The 13,659-nt window shown below is 48.0% G+C and overlaps 3 protein-coding genes across 3 annotated transcripts; 2 read left to right on the top strand and 1 right to left on the bottom strand.

Moving 5' to 3' along the window:
* Positions 1–1,297: 1,297 nt before the first annotated feature.
* LOC100390706 (H2B.U histone 2) lies at positions 1,298–2,335 on the top strand. The gene has a single exon (XM_002760839.6). It carries the CDS (start codon positions 1,327–1,329, stop codon positions 1,705–1,707), a length of 381 nt encoding a protein of 126 aa, XP_002760885.1. The 5' UTR covers positions 1,298–1,326; the 3' UTR covers positions 1,708–2,335.
* Positions 2,336–3,374: 1,039 nt separating this feature from the next.
* On the bottom strand, positions 3,375–7,656 carry LOC100390342 (histone H2B type 3-B). The gene is made up of 2 exons (XM_008985677.5): positions 6,481–7,656; positions 3,375–6,045 (listed from the first exon to the last, which is right to left on the bottom strand). Exon 1 carries the CDS (start codon positions 7,633–7,635, stop codon positions 7,255–7,257), a length of 381 nt encoding a protein of 126 aa, XP_008983925.1. The 5' UTR covers positions 7,636–7,656; the 3' UTR covers positions 3,375–6,045; positions 6,481–7,254.
* Positions 7,657–7,894: 238 nt separating this feature from the next.
* H2AC25 (H2A clustered histone 25) lies at positions 7,895–9,376 on the top strand. The gene has a single exon (XM_008985676.5). It carries the CDS (start codon positions 7,946–7,948, stop codon positions 8,336–8,338), a length of 393 nt encoding a protein of 130 aa, XP_008983924.1. The 5' UTR covers positions 7,895–7,945; the 3' UTR covers positions 8,339–9,376.
* The last annotated feature ends 4,283 nt before the right edge of the window (positions 9,377–13,659 follow it).

Below are 13,659 nucleotides of genomic sequence, written 5' to 3'. Positions count from 1 at the left end.
TTAAGCTTAGACAGCATGCTGGTGGGAGACAGAAAGGTTCGTGCTACCTACTTATGTGATGGATCTGCCCGGGGCATAGAGCAAGCTCTGCTGAGGTAGCCCAAGCTGCTTATGGCTGGATCATTCCTAAGAAGGAAAGGCACTAACTGGAATTAAGCACAAAACAGATGCTGGACACCCTGCCTGCCGCCTCACACTCATTAAAGCTCAGCAACACTGTCAGGTAAGCACTGACAGCCCCATTTCACAAATGAGTGTATGGAGGTGTGGAAAGGTAAATTGTCGCCCCAGCTAGGGCAGATGACCAGGGCTTCCAGGGCTTCTCAAATTGTAAAGTGCACACAACTCCTTTTAAAATGCAAATTCTGACTCAGTCCGATTCCAGTGGGCCCCGAGATTCCGCTTTTTTAACCAACTCTTCAGCCCAAGCTGAAATACACAACATCTTACATGTCTTCATTGATATTAATGTAACTCCCAATGCGTGAATATAACACAGTGCGGGGAGAGGGGTGCAGTCGGAGACAGGGCCTTCGTGAAGCCACCGCAGTACACAGCTCTCAGGGACACTGCGAGACAAATGAGACTGCGCAGAGCGAGCCCTTCGGATTACAGCTGTCACTTCAAACGGGCTTGGAGGGATCTTAACAATAGCAAGGACCAGGTTTCATCTGAAAACCTTCAGTATCTTTCCCCAGTTAAAAATCTGCCCCGTGACTACCATTCCAACTGAAGTACCCTTAGCATGTTTTCTGTACTGTTTTCCGTATGTCCGAACGAACCGTTTGGATTTACAACTTAATTCTGAGAGAAACGCATCTCTGATCCTTAGAGGACTGTGGGGAAGGGAAAGAAATAAAGGGTTAAGGTCGTTGCAAACTGCCATTCCCACCCCCACCTCCCCTTTTAAATAAGGGCTAGCCTCTATAGCTGTGGGCCTCAGAATAAAATGCCCCCCACATGTGCCTCACAGCCAGAGAAGACCGAGATTTGGGGTTGCAACCCTTTTCAGCTCCTTTTTAGCTACGTCCAGATCTGCTGCGGACACAAACATCTCCTCCAGGTGTAAAACAAAGACTTTGAACAAAGATGCGCAACCTCAGCTCCGGCGGGCGGCGGCTGTGCCTTGGGATTGGTTGCACCCCCGTCCAATAGGAAAAAAGAACCGGCCTCTCCTATTTACATGAATTCCTCCCAGTGGCGGCTGTGGCGTCAGGTCGTCCAATCAGACACTACAGATTTGGAGCCTTCATTTGAATATACAGACGGCAAATAGCCCTGCCCGCCCCGCCTCCGCGTTCGTCTAGGCGCTCTCCCCACCTAGCCATGCCAGAGCCATCGCGGGCGGCTCCTGCTCCCAAGAAGGGCTCCAAGAAGGCCATCACCAAGGCGCAGAAGAAGGACGGCAAGAAGCGCAAGCGCGGACGCAAGGAGAGCTACTCCATCTACGTCTACAAGGTGCTGAAGCAGGTGCACCCCGACACCGGCATCTCGTCCAAGGCCATGGGCATCATGAACTCCTTCGTCAATGACATCTTCGAGCGCATCGCCAGCGAGGCCTCCCGCCTGGCGCACTACAACAAGCGCTCCACCATCACGTCCCGCGAGGTGCAGACGGCCGTGCGCCTGCTGCTGCCCGGTGAGCTGGCCAAGCACGCCGTGTCCGAGGGCACCAAGGCCGTCACCAAGTACACCAGCTCCAAGTGAGGCGCGCCCCGGCGCCCCGAACCCAAAGGCTCTTTTCAGAGCCACCTCCAAGCTCAAAAAGGAGCGTGCCACCTGGTCTGGTTGTGACCGGTGATCCAGCTGGGGTGTGGGGTGGAAAGTAGACTACCCGGTGGGGACGCAAGTCCTAGAAATAAAGGTAGGCTTCTTGTTCTAATGGCACATTTCCCTTAGAAAGGTTTGCTGTGTTCTTCTTGTCTTCGCCACAAAGTCGGAGAGGGCGCAGCACAGGCGATCGCGCCATGGATCCCATCCAAAGACATGCGTGCGGTGTACGCCCTGCGCGTGAGGAGCAAGGGTCACCTCCAGGAAGATCTTGTGCCACTTCCCCACCACCAGTGCCTCCTGGCGGCTGAGGCTGGAGGACGTGCTCATTGAGGTCCGGGGATGGGGGTGGGGAGGTTATCTCGCAGTCCGGGCGCACGCGCTTGGGGCTGTCCTCCCGCCCCCTCCTCAGCCACAACTAGACTCGGTGAGCTTGTAGCAAAAACCGTTTCAGCAGCGTTGCGCCTAAGTAGCTCTTTATGCCACGCCTTCCTGCTTGAAGCATCAAAACAGGCGCACAGATTTCCTTATCACTCAACTAGAATCTCCCCAATAAAGGATTCAGATCTTTTATACCAAAAATGTGTGTGTACGCTTAGTAAATAGTGGAAGATTATTTTGAATAATGCAAATATAGTACTTTAAAAAAAATTTCAGCAAATCATAGGCAAAATAAGTATGATCTCTGCATGACACATTAAGTAAAAATTAAGGCATGCTGGCCTGACTGGGGCTCAGGCTGTCCTCCCGCTAAAAACACCCCATACCGGTGACACCCCAACATGAATACCTGGGAGCCACCCACCCTGTAAGAGCAGAAATGTTGCCTGGGATTGGAATTCGGATTCCAGGCTCAGTTCCCACTGCACACTCCCCACGCAGTGACAGCCACGAATTTACCAACGTTTAACCTCTATGGTCTCATAAAGTATATCCATTTTCTTTTTCTTTTTTCTTTTTTTTGAGTTGGAATCTCACTCTATTGCCCAGGCTGGAGTGCAGTGGCATGATCTTGGCTGACTGTAACCTCTGCCTTCTGGGTTCAAGTGATTCTTCTGCTTCAGCCTCCTGAGTAGCTGGGACTATAGGTGTGCCCCACGATGCCCAGCTAAGTTTTGTATTTTTAGTAGAAAGGGGGTTTCACCATATTGGCCAGACTGGTCTTGAACTCCTGACATCGTGATCCACCAGCCTTGGCCTCCCAAAGTGCTGGGATTACAGGAATGTCTTTCCCGCCCCCCCCCCCCAAATATGGAGTTTCACTCTTGTTATCCAGGCTGGAGTGCAATGGCGCTATCTCGGCTCACCGCAACCTCCGCCTCCTGGGTTCAGGCAATTCTCCTGCCTCAGCCTCCTGAGTAGCTGGGATTACAGGCATGCGCCACCACACCCAGCTAATTTTTTGTATTTTTAATAGAGACAGGGTTTCACTGTGTTGACCAGGATGGTCTCGATCTCTTGACCTCGTGATCCACCCGCCTCGGCCTCCCGAAGTGCTGGGATTACAGGCTTGAGCCACCGTGCCCGGCCAGGAATGTCTTCTTAAAGGGAGTTTTCTTTCCTCCAAATTATTTTTTGTAAATAGGCTTTATTATTTGGGGCACTTTTTTAAGAGTGATAACCTTTTTTATTATTAATACATAATAGTTGTACATATTTTGGGGGAACATATGATATTTTGATATATGCATACATACAACAACCAAACCAGGGCAATTGGGACATCCATCATCATATTCACCCCCTCTTTAGGTCGAGATCATTCCAATTCCTCTCCTCTAGCAATACAACTAATCATCGTTAACTACAGTCACCCTACTACTGTTCAAGCCAACACTAGACCTTACTGTTCCCTCTAAGTGTATTTTTGTACCCATTACCAACTTCATCTTGTCCTCCCAGCTAGCAGTCAACTTACCTCCATGAGATGCATGTTCTTAGCTCCGCTTATGCGTGAAATCATGCAGTATTTGTCTTTCTGTGTGTGGTTTGTTTCACTTAACATAATGTCCTACAGATCCATCCATGTTCTTGCTAATGACAGGATTTCATTAAGTTTTATGGTCATTAGTATTCTACTGCATAAATATACCACATTTTCTTTATCCATTTACCTACTGATGGGCACTGAGGTTGACTCCGTATCTGGGCTATTGTAAATAGTGCTGCAATGAACATGAGACGGGGGACATCTCTGATATGCTGATTTCCTTTCTTGTGGGTATATACCCAGCAGCGAGGTTGCTGGACCATATGGTAAGTCTGGTTTTAGGTTTTTTTAAGAATGCCCATACTTTTCTCTATAACGGCTGTACTGATTTACATTCTCACCAGCAGTGTACAAGCATCCCTGTTCCCTGCGTTCTCACCAACATTTGTTGTTTTTCTAATCAGTCACTTTAATTGGAGGTGATTCCCTCCAAATTATTTTATTGACTGAATAATTAATAAATCTGACTTTAAATTTCCATCTGAGATGGGTGAGGAGCAATGTCTGAAATACATTTCAGATTGTATGCCAGACTGGAGGGATTTTGTAGACACCCAGTCTGAAATGTATTTAAGTGATTGTCGCTCACTCATCTCAGATAGGTGATTTGAGTTTAGAAATTTGGCTTAGTTTGAGAATCTTGGCGTGTCTCTCCAACCCAGAAAATGCTTCCGTTTTGTTGAGTGCGTCCCAATTTCCTTAGACTCTGTGGATTCTCACGTATTTGGTGTGCACTGCCTTCGTTTATCATTAACATTTGTTTTTCTCTGTTGCAACACTGTAATTAGCGAAATGGAGTCTGGAAATAATTGCTCTGAATTTTCTCCATTATAAAACCTCAGTAGCGGGGATCCTCTTTTACCTTCTTTGTCTCTCCCTTAACAGATTCCTGTCCTAGGAGAGAGGGACAAATGCCATCCATTCTCGGCCTGGGGGTGCTAATGCTGCAGCAAGAGACAGCCTGTTTTTACTTCAAACTTGTGCCGAGGGAATCAGAAGGCCTGAGACATGAATTGACTGACATTTGCCATTATTCATCACAAAATGCCTTCTTAGAGAATTACACTTGGAAATGGTCATGAAATGTTCGTCTTGTGCCTCGATCTCTGGCACTAACCAGTGCTGTTGCCTGGTGCTAACACACTCACTCTTTCCGCTGGAGACTGGCTTCACTTTATTAAACCGGTTTTGAGTTCATTAAGGTGGAGAACTACATGGGTCTGTGAGAGTAGTTTCACAAGTGCAAATGTTTAAGGTATTGACTTCCAATCTATGCTGGTGGGAGGCTGAGGGCTTGGAGGTTCCAGTCATTAGGCACCTGTTTCAAAGTGGAGAGGACTGGATTTGATAGCTTTTCACACAAATCCTGCATTTCTTGAAAGTACTAAGGGTGTTGACAAGTCCCACTTTTGATGATGGATCACTGTTTAATATTTGAATTATAACTGGGGTTGCAAAGAATTGAATAAAATGCCTATGACAAATTACCATTCCTATGTATTTTTTGTAAATATTTCTTGGAGCATATATCAAAAGAAAACAGAGTGGAAATGATCCTGTGCACTGCTAGCATTGTAATCGTATGAAAATGACCCATCCCTGCTAACGCTGTAACCATATGAACACCGCACGCATCAGTCATCGAGACAGAAAGGAAAGCGGAGAAGATGGGTACACCATCCAGCTCATTAAAATAGTCAGTTTCACTAAAAGTTTATCTGTTTGATAATAATCTATCAAATTATTTGTTTTGAACAATTGTGTACTGGCGAGATGATTTTTCTTAAACACTGAGAGACTAGCCAAAGCTATGCTTAAATTTCAAATGTAGACTTGTTTTTAAAGAGGATGACAAAACGCTATTAAACATACAATAGATAAATTGTGGTAGGGTGAAACTGCAAGGCAAATGGGGAATGCAAATAGGCATTCAGGAAGAAAAAAATCATCTGAAACATCGTACTGTCAAAGAAAAATTTGGTCATGTATTTTATGAACTGATTCTACTATCATATTGATATTCCAAAAGGCATCTTTAAAAGAATGATGTGAGGATTTTGATTTTTAAAAAGTCCTATGTTGGGATTTGAATCTTTGCCACTATTTTAACTAAAAATAAAAATATTTTAGATAGTTGTAAAACACGCGAGGTTCTCAAAGATTCTTTTAGAAAACCCATGCAGGAAAAAAGGTGGTGAGTAGGGACAAAGCCGCTCTGGTCGAGGATGTTCGCGGTGACGTTTCCTTCCCGATCCCAGGCTCGCGACGGTTCCATTTGGAGATGGCTTGGGAGGAAAAATCATTTTTCATTGAATTTTATTAAAAAATTATTTCTCATTTAACTTAATTGAATTTTTATTCCCTACTGGAAACGGTGACACAAATGCTCAATACTTGTAATTTTCACAACGGTTTGAGGAAGCAATTACTAGAAATCTCGTTTTCCTACACAAGAAAAGCCGAGTCAAGAAAAGGTAGACGATACCCTTTCCAGAATGAACACTTTTCATGCCAAAGAGCTTTCCTGCGCCGAAATGGCACTCCCCAAGTAAATGCCATGAATTTGGAGGCGGGGGGAAGGGAATTCTGTGTTGCTAACACTTCCCAGAAAAGAATGTGGCTGAAGAGGGAGGTAGCTACATTTGCTCGGAAAAAGGGAATTCTTTTCCTCCTAAATTAATCCCTTTCCCCACCCCCACTCCCATAAAGGTTAAAGCTACCGTCAGCTGGGGTCGCTTATCACATCCGGCTCCCGCGCGCAGAGCGCTGCTTTGTCGCGGTGGTTCGATTCGGTATCAAACATCCTGCCATCGCAGTATCCTGCCAGGAAAACATCCTCCCGGAATGCTCATCGCTTAAATCTAAACATGTCTGTCTGGTCCAGGCGGGGATAGAAAAGTCTTAAGCGAACGCAGGGCCAGGCACCACCGCCAGGCGAACGTGACAACACTGATGGCCTCAGAGCCCGCGGTCTTGCGCCACGTCCGGCCTCACCTCATGGGGTGCGGGTAGGAATGGGGAGGTTGGCACGGGTCCTTTTGGGGGAGGTGACCCGCATCCCTCACCTGCACGGCGCACGTCAAGCTCAGTTCTACCCGGCCTTGAACCCGGCACAAGCATTCAACACCCAGGAATGCATCTCTTGCTTATAAAAGACATTTGGAACTAGAGTCCTACTTCGATTCGTAGTGTGTTAATAGCTTTGCGCGAAGGCGGGGGTGGAGAGGGGGTCCTTGATCGCCTCCCAACATTACAGGATTTCTATAATGAGCAGTTTTTCTCGTTCTCTACCAGCGCGCGCGCGCGCGCGCGCACACACACACACACACACACACACACACACACACTCGACTCAGACGGGGCCGCACCCGGCAACGGCTAGGGTGCACGGGGATATATTAGGTTACATAACCTTTAACCGTGTTCAAAACCCTTTCTGGATCTTGTGGGTGGCTCTGAAAAGAGCCTTTGGGTTCGGGGCGCCGGGGCGCGCCTCACTTGGAGCTGGTGTACTTGGTGACGGCCTTGGTGCCCTCGGACACGGCGTGCTTGGCCAGCTCACCGGGCAGCAGCAGGCGCACGGCCGTCTGCACCTCGCGGGACGTGATGGTGGAGCGCTTGTTGTAGTGCGCCAGGCGGGAGGCCTCGCTGGCGATGCGCTCGAAGATGTCATTGACGAAGGAGTTCATGATGCCCATGGCCTTGGACGAGATGCCGGTGTCGGGGTGCACCTGCTTCAGCACCTTGTAGACGTAGATGGAGTAGCTCTCCTTGCGTCCGCGCTTGCGCTTCTTGCCGTCCTTCTTCTGCGCCTTGGTGACTGCCTTCTTGGAGCCCTTCTTGGGAGCAGGAGCCGACTTGGACGGGTCTGGCATGATGGGGGTATCTCTCCAAACAGAAAAGCGCTGCGCTCGGAGTAACTCTATTTGTACGTTTGGTATTCAAATGAAGGCTCAGGATTTTCTCACTTCTGACTGGACCAAACGTTGTTTACGTCATTGCCGGGAAAGAATATGCAAATTAGGAGTGTCCAGTTCTTTATGTGATTGGCTGCCATAGCCATCCAATCGAACGCCGCGGTCTAGCCTACCTCTGTACCATACATAAGGGCTCGCTGGGCTTTGCCGCTCTCTTGTTTTCAGTCTCGCCTTTCGGTTTTTGTCGTCTTCTGACTTTGAGTTCGAGATGTCTGGCCGTGGCAAGCAGGGCGGCAAGGCGCGTGCCAAGGCCAAGTCGCGCTCGTCGCGCGCGGGGCTGCAGTTCCCTGTGGGCCGCGTCCACCGTTTGCTCCGCAAGGGCAACTATTCGGAGCGCGTGGGCGCCGGCGCCCCGGTCTATTTGGCTGCGGTGCTCGAGTACCTGACCGCCGAGATCCTGGAGCTGGCGGGCAACGCGGCGCGCGACAACAAGAAGACGCGCATCATCCCGCGCCACCTGCAGCTGGCCATCCGCAACGACGAGGAGCTCAACAAGCTGCTGGGCCGCGTGACCATCGCGCAGGGCGGTGTCCTCCCCAACATCCAGGCCGTGCTGCTGCCCAAGAAGACGGAGAGCCACCACAAGGCCAAGGGCAAGTGAGGCCACCCGCCGCCCCCGGGGACCCTTTGATGGACACCAAAGGCTCTTTTCAGAGCCACCCATCGTTTCGAGAAAAGAGCCGCACTGAGCCTGCAGTTCTTTATAGGCCAGAGGCCTGGTCACCTTCGGCTCGAGAATGAGCGAGTTGGCCATGGGGAAGGGCGCAGCGGAACCCGAGACCCTGGGGACTGATTGGGCTGCATACTCTCGAGGTGGGCAACGTGTTCCGTTAACGGCAGGAAACCCTTGCCCACAAGTGGTTACCCCTTGCTCTTGAGTCCCACCCAAAACCTCTGGTGGGGTTTTAATACACTCACCATAGAGGTGTCTTCATAATTAATAGGGACAAATTCTCTTGTCTACGGCAAAGATCCCGTGTGGTTGTCCAATACAGAATGCATTTTCTTATCGATTTATCTGATATTAAAAGTTACTTATAATCTCTAAATACTTCGTACTTTAATTCTGATGGGTAAGTCTATAGATTTCTCTTTCAATTGCCAAGTCTTAACAGAATATGAGCTCCACCAGAGTTAGAATTTATTTGGCTGGGAATTTTAAAGGTCATGGGAAAGGTTCAGTACTTAAAAAAAAGAAAGAGTAGAAGATGCTGAAAGGTGTAAAGCTTTTGAGAACTTAATTTTGAATAGGATAATTAAAGGAGTTTGTTTAATTTAGGTTGGTCAAACATTAATCAAAGATCCCTTGATTGCTAAAATCAGAGAACAAAATAATTTGTACATTGATTTTTGAAAAGGAAAACTAAGTTTGTAAGAAAATGTACAATGAGTATTGTTAGAACAAGAGGAATGATGATACATGGGACTTCAGGAAGGTGACACATTTCCTTATAAAAAGGAGGGTTTAAGAGCGTTGGAGACTCCCGGGAGAATTAACTGAAATGGCTGTCCTAGAGGAGAGGGGTTCATTGATTAAATCCATGATAATCCTTAAAAAATGTCTGCCACAAAATCAGCTCAGAAGGTGTTAACTCTTTTGTTATTTGTACCTTTTTCATGAATATATTTCTCAAAATATGGATGATTCCTACTTTATTTTTTCTTTAATCCCCAATGTAATATTTGGTTTATTGACACATAGCGATTGTATATTATGTGGGGTATGTAGTGATATTTTGATACATTTATTATTAGAGCAGGGTCATTAGCAATTATGTGTTTATTGTAATAGTACAGGCCAGTAAAATGATTCATTCAGTAAATTATGTAATTTATATTTACCCTACTAAAACTGAATTTACTCAAGCCAGGGCTTCCTGGACACCAGCTAACCACAAATCTGCTGTTTTAGAAAATATCCCAGTGCTATGAAACTATTTGAACCAAAAATCGGTGAGTAGCTGGTCCGACAGTGTGGATCTAAACAGCATGGTATTCACAAACTGTATGTCATGAGTGGGCACATTTCAGTGAAGCAAAACGGCAAGGACTGGCCAGGAGAGGGCGTAGCGTCCAGAGATCTTTTTATTGTTTTCCTGTGGAAGCATTCATTTTTAGCTGGATTTTGTCTTTATGTATGTATGTAGGTCACTATATCTCTTCAAATACCCTTTGGTGGTATTTAAGGTTTTTGCAGGGGCTGGGGACTTAGGTGTTTCAAGTATCACCCTGGATTTCCAGGTTTTGTAAAAGGTCCTCAAATGGGCTGTGAGGCCGGAGGCAGCATGGTGGGAGGGCCACTATGAGGCAGCTACGTTTGTCATCTCAGGCTATGCTCTTCCACACACAGTAAGGAGCCACACAGGCTCTTTAATTTTCAGAAAATTCAAATTTAATACAAAGATGTAGTTCCTCAGTCGTCCCGACCACATGTGGCCAGGGGATACTGTGTTAGCACAGATACAGACTGTTTCCATTATCACAAAGTTCTAGTGGACAGCTCTGGTCTAAGCTCTGGTCCTCTCTCAGGTTATCTGATTAAGAAATGTAAATTACCCAGTGCTGCCTGCTTCTGTAAGAGAAAGCTCATCAGACTTTTTTTTTTTTTTTTTTTTTTAAGACAAAGCCTTGCCCTGTTGCCAGGCTGGAGTACAGTGGGGGCGATCTTGGTTCACTGCAACTTCTGTCTCCTGGGTTCAAGCGATTCTCCTGCTTCAGCCTCCTGAGTAGCTGGGATTACAGGCGCACGCGACTGTGCCCAGCCAGTTTTTGTATTTTTAGTAGAGATGGGGTTTCACCTTGTTGGTCAGGCTGGTCTTGAACTCCTGACCTCAGGTGATCCACCTGTTTTGGCCTCCCAAAGTGCTAGGATTACAGGCATGAGTGTAGTGAAGCACCCAGCTTCATCAGACTCTTGCATAAAGACCATATCACCTTATTGCCCTGCAATCCCTGTCCTAGGTACATATGCCCAAGAGAAAATATATGAAAATATACATTTGTTCACAAATGTGTACACATATGCTCACGGTAGCATTATTCCTGAAATACAAAAGGTGGAAACAACCCAAATGTCCATCGACCGAGGAATGCATAAGCAGATTGGGGTCTTATCCAGTTGCAGTGAAATATTCAGTCATTGAAAAGGAACGAAGCACTGACATGCTACTACAGGGATGGACCCTGACAATTTGCTCAGTGAAGCCAGACACGAAGACCACAGATTGTCTGAATCCATTGCTAGGAAATGTTCCGGACAGGCAAATCCATGGATCCTGAAGGCAGACTTGGCTGCCAGGGGCTGGAGGAGGGAGTGTCTGTCTGAGACGGGTTCCTTTAAGGGTGATGAGGATGTTCTGGAACTAGACAAGTGGTAACTGCACAACATTGTGAATGTACTAAATGCCCCTGAATTGTGTACTTTAAAGTGGTGCTTTGTGTGTCATGTGAATTTCACTGCTCAATTTTTTTTAAAAATCTGAACCAAATATATTAATGTACCAAATCACTACCGTAACCAGGAGAGCAAAAAGGAAAGGCAAGAAAGCCTGGGGTCCCAGATGCCCAGGAGGAGAGTGGCCCCTCCTGGTACTTTCCAGGAGGCCACTGGCCTACCCCAGGTATAAAGATGGGGGCAAGGACTGCCGTTGGTGCAGTGGCAACCGTCACTCGGGGACCTCGTGGAGAGAAGAGGGTCCTCTTGGTGGCTGTGGGCAGCTAATCTCTGCAGGGCTTCTGTGGGACCCTTCTAAAGGGTCCCGTGGATGCAGTGGGACCTTTCCCTGCCCACTGCGTCCCCAACATGCACACACGGTCGGTGGAAGTTTCCTGGTCACACTTCACACATCCCGAGGAAGAGAAGAGATATGTCTCAGAGGAAGAGTGCAGCTGATGCCAGCCTCAGAAGTAAGCTTGCAGTTTTTAACCTTTATTTTTTTGAGTGAGAGGTTCTTATGTTGCCCAGGCTGGCCTCGAACACGTAACCTCACATCCTCGAGCACCAGTACTATTGACCAGAGCCACCACAGCTCCCAGGAGCTTAAACTTTGCAGAACTCTCAGCTCGGCTGTGTCTCACGTCCCTCTTGTCCTCTCTGCCAGCCGTGGGTCTCTCCCCATCCCCAGCTGGTCAGTTACCACATGGTCAATGCCAAAATGCTTGCCTCCCAATTAAAAAACAAAACAAAAAAGCCTAACCCCCTCCTCCCTGCAATTTCTTCCTCTCCCGAGATGCTGCATTGAAGTGTTTGGTGTCTGTCCTTCAGGGAAACAGTTTGGGGCACCTGCTCTGACCCATGTCCAATATGGGCTGTGCCAAACTCGTCCCTGTCTGTGTGTTATCCCGTCCCACAGGGGCCCTGACTCCGATTTCCAGAGTTGGCCTTGTGCCTGCCTGGAAGAGTCTCTAGTTTCCTGTGGGCCTCACACCAAGTGTCCGCTGCAGTGGAATGCAGGCCATGTCTGTCCCACTGCCGCCTGTGGCAGCTGCTTCTGTGCAGGTGGCTGGGGACTCCAAGTCCATGGCACCACCTGGCTTCCAGACTCTGAAGCTGCCGTTGGGCCCCAGGCAGCCTTTGTTGCCCTGTGGGCAGTGGCCTCAACCCCTTGAGAATCCCACAGAAGGTTCTCCATGCCCCAGCCCCACCCGAACACTGAGACTTCCCCAGCCAGGAATGGGCTCCACCCTTCTCTGGTCACTCAAGTAAAACAGACAAACGTCCATGCGGGCTGCTGTAACAACGCACCCACCACAGCCTGCAAAAATTACAACAGGGTTTAGGGCTCCCAGCTCTGGAGGCTGGAGTACAAGATCCGGAGATAAGTTGTAAGTAGAGCTTCTGGGTCTTAAAAGCAAAGGCGGTGGCAAGACCAACATGCTAAATATGCAGGAGATGATGAGTAAACAGAAGGCCTCAGGGCGCTAAGCACTGATGGTTGCTAAGTACACAAGCCGGGCTTAGTAGCAGGGTCACTAACTATTCAGAAAGGCACTAAGTACTCACAGCCATAAAATACACCAGAGACACAAACTGTCCAGGTTCACTGAACACACGGGAGGAGCTAAATACTAATGATCATGAAGTGTTCAGGATCACACTGAAAATCCGGGATTGGTAAATACATGAGAGGCACTAAGTATCACGATCACTGGGTATACAGAGTGCTCTAAACAGGAAATACTCATGGTGACTAGGTATACAAGAGGCACTACGTATTCAGGATTGCTAAATTTATGAGAGGCACTGAATACTTATGACCGCTAAATATACAAGATGCAGTACATGCTAGACGTTAATGCGGTACACAAGAGGCACTAAATATTAAGGTAAACATGAGGCTTTAGGTATCTAGGATGACTAGACGTGCCAGAGGCACTAAATATTCAAGACAACACTAAGTATACAGTAGGCACTGAATATTCAGGGTACGCTAAACAGGCCTGGTGCACTTGAGGCTCTGCCATTGGGATCACCGTTCCGGCCCACCTTTCTCTGCAGCATGGCCAGGACAGCCTGTGCCCCTGTAGCCACACCTGCGTTCCATTGCCCCAGCGCTCGTGCTCGCCCCTGAGGCCTGGTCTTCGTAAGCAGGACTGTATCCTGGCAAAAGTCTGACAGCAGACAGAGGCAACACCTATGGACACCTGCACCCAGGATCGGGGAGTGGAGAGGGGTAAGTTGACTTACCTGGGGTAGGTGTGACACTCTTACTCTAAAATTGTCTGTGAGCCCTTCCATGCCAAAACCTGTAGCCTCAAGGTGATTTTTCAGGAGTCCCTCAGGCACAGAAGCTGTTGGAGGCGACCCCAAGGGAGGGGGCCTGGACACACTACCTTCCGTCCAATCACCACTTTTCCTCCTTTGTGGCACTGAGTGGGTGACTGTCCACTGCCGCAAGCTGAGCTCTGGGAGGGCAGGAGAAA

This window comes from Callithrix jacchus, chromosome 19, assembly GCF_049354715.1.
Source record: "Callithrix jacchus isolate 240 chromosome 19, calJac240_pri, whole genome shotgun sequence".
Lineage (NCBI taxonomy): Eukaryota > Metazoa > Chordata > Mammalia > Primates > Cebidae > Callithrix > Callithrix jacchus.
Note: the sequence above shows the minus strand (reverse complement) of the source record. Positions and strands in the feature narration are given on the sequence as shown.

Excerpts from the sequence above, each read along its gene's own strand:
- LOC100390706 (XM_002760839.6), top strand. The coding sequence starts at position 1,327 with ATGCCAGAGCCATCGCGGGCGGCTCCTGCTCCCAAGAAGGGCTCCAAG.
- LOC100390342 (XM_008985677.5), bottom strand. The coding sequence starts at position 7,635 with ATGCCAGACCCGTCCAAGTCGGCTCCTGCTCCCAAGAAGGGCTCCAAG.
- H2AC25 (XM_008985676.5), top strand. The coding sequence starts at position 7,946 with ATGTCTGGCCGTGGCAAGCAGGGCGGCAAGGCGCGTGCCAAGGCCAAG.